The 4,128-nt window shown below is 29.6% G+C and overlaps 1 protein-coding gene across 1 annotated transcript; it reads left to right on the top strand.

The window, feature by feature from the left end:
- Window positions 1–1,005: 1,005 nt before the first annotated feature.
- LOC100916407 (olfactory receptor 10AG1-like) lies at window positions 1,006–1,941 on the top strand (the record flags this gene model as incomplete). The annotated part of the gene is made up of 1 exon (XM_003773827.3): window positions 1,006–1,941. A coding segment is annotated over one exon (936 nt), but the record flags the coding sequence as incomplete, so codon positions are not given.
- Window positions 1,942–4,128: the final 2,187 nt, after the last annotated feature.

Genomic DNA, 4,128 nt, shown 5'->3' on the forward strand with positions numbered 1-4,128 from the left:
TAAATTCTCTCATCAAAACAACCCAACCTTTATACCATTAAGCATGAAATCTGTCCTTATCTTACATAGGACATGCTGCAAGGCAGATAAAGTGATAGAGAAACGATTTCTGCCCTTAATTGATGCAAATACCTACATGCATACATTAAAAGAAAAGGAAGGATAAAAAGAGAAGTCCATATGTGTGCCCCTATGCCCCTATATTATATGATAATAGACCCTGGATAAATAAAGAAGGGTTGTTGAAAAGTTTACTTTGGTACAGCAAATGTTAAGTCAGATAGGAAGATAAGAGTATTACTTAAAAGTTATATTTTTTTTAGGATAGATTATCATCTCTCTTTCCCCGATTTCTACTCTTATTAGCACTTATAGACATTAGGGACAACCTACTGTACCGAAACATAGGATTTGGAGTTAATGAATTAAATAAACCCTGCTTCTGCCATTTTCTTCCTTTGTAAATATGAAGAACCTATAACTGAAGTGACCCTTAATATATACACCTATAAAGTGAAGAGTTTGAAACAGGGGTTTTACATTTCCATTTTTTTTTTCTGAACTTTGTGACCTTATCATGAAAACATAAATTTCACATGATGAATAAATATGAATTTGCATTTGTAAAATTTGGAGTAATTTCTTAATTCATCTCTAATACTAAATTCTAATCTAGATATCTGAACTTTACAGAAATTGAGAATATTTAAAATATAATAAGCTTTAGAATACAATATTGGTAAAAAAAAATATTAGAAGATATGAAAGGGCTTTTCACATGTGCATTGTTTATTACATCTAGAAAAGACCTTAGTGCAGGGAAAACTAAATGTCAAAACTGGAAAATTTCTTGGTAAATAGAATCAAGAAAATGAGAGCTGTAACATAATCAGTAAATGATTCACTGCAACCCTTTAATTTTTTTTTTTTCTTTTAGGAAATCTTGAGGCCTAGGGAGAAAGAAGGTACTTTGTCAACCTAAAGTCATAATTCCCAGAGATTTGATACTCAAAACAAATGGCAGAAGCAAATTTCTCTATCATAGTGGAATTCACACTCTTAGGATTTTCTGACCTTCCCAACCTTCAAGGTTTCCTTTTTGGACTTTTCTTGATCATCTACACTGGCATCCTGTTGGGAAATGGACTTATCATTGTAATTACCAAAACTGAACCTACACTTCAAACCCCTATGTATTTTTTCCTCAGGAATTTTTCCTTTTTGGAAATCTGTTATACTTCAGTCATTCTTCCAAGGATATTGGTTAGTCTATGGACACAGAAGAGAAATATCTCTTTTCAAGCCTGTGCAGTCCAATTTTGTGCTTTTTTTGTTATGGCAATCACTGAAAACTTTCTCCTTACTGTAATGGCCTATGATCGCTATGTTGCCATTTGTAAGCCTTTGAATTATCCTCTTATCATGAACCACAGGGTGTGTATCTCTCTGGTAGTTGGCTCTTGGATCAGTGGGATTCCAGTTCATGTATTGCTGACATATTTGATTTTCTCTTTGCCTTTCTGTGCATCCAAAAATCTCAATCATATTTTTTGTGATATTCGCCCATTACTGAAGTTGGCCTGTGGGGATACCTCTGCAAATGAATTATCTTTTTATGTTATTGTCTTGATGCTTGGAATGCTTCCCTTCCTGTTGATAGTATGGTCATATGTGAAAATCATCACAACCATCCTGAAGGTTCCAGCAAACAAGGGGAGATCAAAAGCCTTTTCTACTTGTTCCTCTCACCTTATGGTTGTGGCTCTTTACTTTGGATGTGGTATCATTACATATTTGCGACCTAGTTCTAGCCACTCAGAAGTACTAGACAAAGTGCTCTCTATCATCTATACCACTGTGACCCCAATGTTTAACCCCATCATATACAGTCTGCGCAATAAAGATGTTGTGTTGGCATTAAAAAAATTATTATATAAGTGACTGGGATCATGAAAACAATAAATGAACTGGTCTTAGGCATATTTATTCCAAAGTTCCTATAAAAATTACCTGACTCTGAAACCTTTCCTTTTCTAATAATCTCAAGGCTTTGGGACATCTCTACAAATTGTAAATTTGATAGCAAACTTGTCTATAAATCATTCAACATTTTTTTTCAAATAATAGATAAGCTCTACTTCTAAGGAAACAATGATTTCTTGAAATTATCATATATTACTAAATATCCTGGAAAATAATTTCCACATTTATTGCCAAGGCTGAGAATTTGAGGATGGTATAAAAATATCTTAAATGAGGATTATTTTCAAAATACTGAATATATCCCTAATATTTCTGTGACCTATAAAAAGATATTAACATCCTTGAAAATTAATACTTTTTAATTACAGACTTTTAATACAGAACTATTCAAAATCTTATATAAATATACATATATACATATATGTATATATGTGTATATAAATGGATATAGATATATAAATATCCTACCTATATCTATTTTTCTATTTCACTATATCTATGTAGATAGAAATACCTTCATAGATATAAATCTATATCTGTTTCTTTCTCTGTATATATATATATATATATATATATATATATATGTATATCACACACACACATATATCTAGGTATGTAATTATTAATGAATGTGAAGGAATCTTTTTTTTTTTCTTTTTAAAATCCTGGAACAATAAGATATATTAGGAGTTGTAACAAATTAATTTACATAAAAGAAATATCTCTCATTATTAAATATATATTTCATTACAAGAGCTTTGAATCTTTAGAAAAAAAAAAACTGACAAACACTTTTAGCAGTATTGTGTCATTCATAACTTTTTGGCAGTTTGGAAAATGAGAAAACCATAGATTAAAGAGGAGAAAATCCAGATTCTATTAAATGAAGAAAAAATTAATAATGCACAATATGATGATTGAATGAATATTATTTTTCTTTTATAACAATTTAAAGACACTTATGATTGAAGGGTAATCAGATGTCCTCTAAATCAAATTGTACCTGGAAAAAAAGTCTTCTTTACAATCAGAGTTAGAAAATGCATGGATTGAGGTATTCTATTCATCAAGGTATTGAAATGTAGGTGACAATGATAGTATTATTAATGTTATGGAAAGGAAAGGAAGAACAATATATTAATAGATATAGACATATAGATAACTAGATATAGACATAAACATATATGTGTACATAAAATATATATGTGAATGTACATAAATTTATATAAACATAAATATATAATATACAATGAATTTGCATACATATACATAAATAGTACACACATGTAGGTATGTGTGGATTTTATATATATATATATATATATAGATAGGTGTATTTTATATATGTGTGTGTATTATGTATGTATGTATGTATATATATATATATATATATATATATATATATACATATATATATACATATACATATACATTTCTTTTTGTTTGGTTATTTCTATCATATTCAACTTTTTCTGACCCCATTTGGAGTTTTCTTGGGAAAGATTCTTCAGTTTGCCATTTCTTTCTCCTTTTACAAATGAGAAACTGAGGTAAATAGAGTTCAATAACTTGTCCATGGTCACATACAGCTAATAAGCATGTGAACTCATAAAGAAGAGTTTTCATGATTCCAGATCCAACATTCTTTATCCGCTGTGTCACCTAGATGCTGGCATACACAGGTACAAATAAAATAGCCACCCATCCCCAGCCTACAACTTTCTTTTTATGTTATCTTCCTCTATTGCATTGTAAACTCAGTCAGGATAATAGTCATCTCTATTGATTTTACTTTTATCTCAAGTACTGTTAGCCTAATATAAGTATAATAATCGTTAACAACTCATATAAGAACTTGTTTATATTAATCTATCTATTGATCTATTGGTCCTTCAATTTTCCAAATAAATATCTGTCTGTTAGTTTGTATGTATTTGTCAAGCAGGGATATGATATTCCTAATAATGAAAATCAGCAATAATGGTTATTAAGTAGAAAATTTGTATAGATTTTTTTTTAATCTTGCAAAATTTTCAAGGACACTTAATATTCACACTACCTAAACATTTGAAATTAGATGGTGAAAAAGGCAAAACTTGGAAACCAGTGCAATCTAAAATTGTTTTCATGCAATGTTGAATGTTT

This window comes from Sarcophilus harrisii, chromosome 6 (assembly GCF_902635505.1).
Source record: "Sarcophilus harrisii chromosome 6, mSarHar1.11, whole genome shotgun sequence".
Taxonomy (NCBI): Eukaryota; Metazoa; Chordata; class Mammalia; order Dasyuromorphia; family Dasyuridae; genus Sarcophilus; species Sarcophilus harrisii.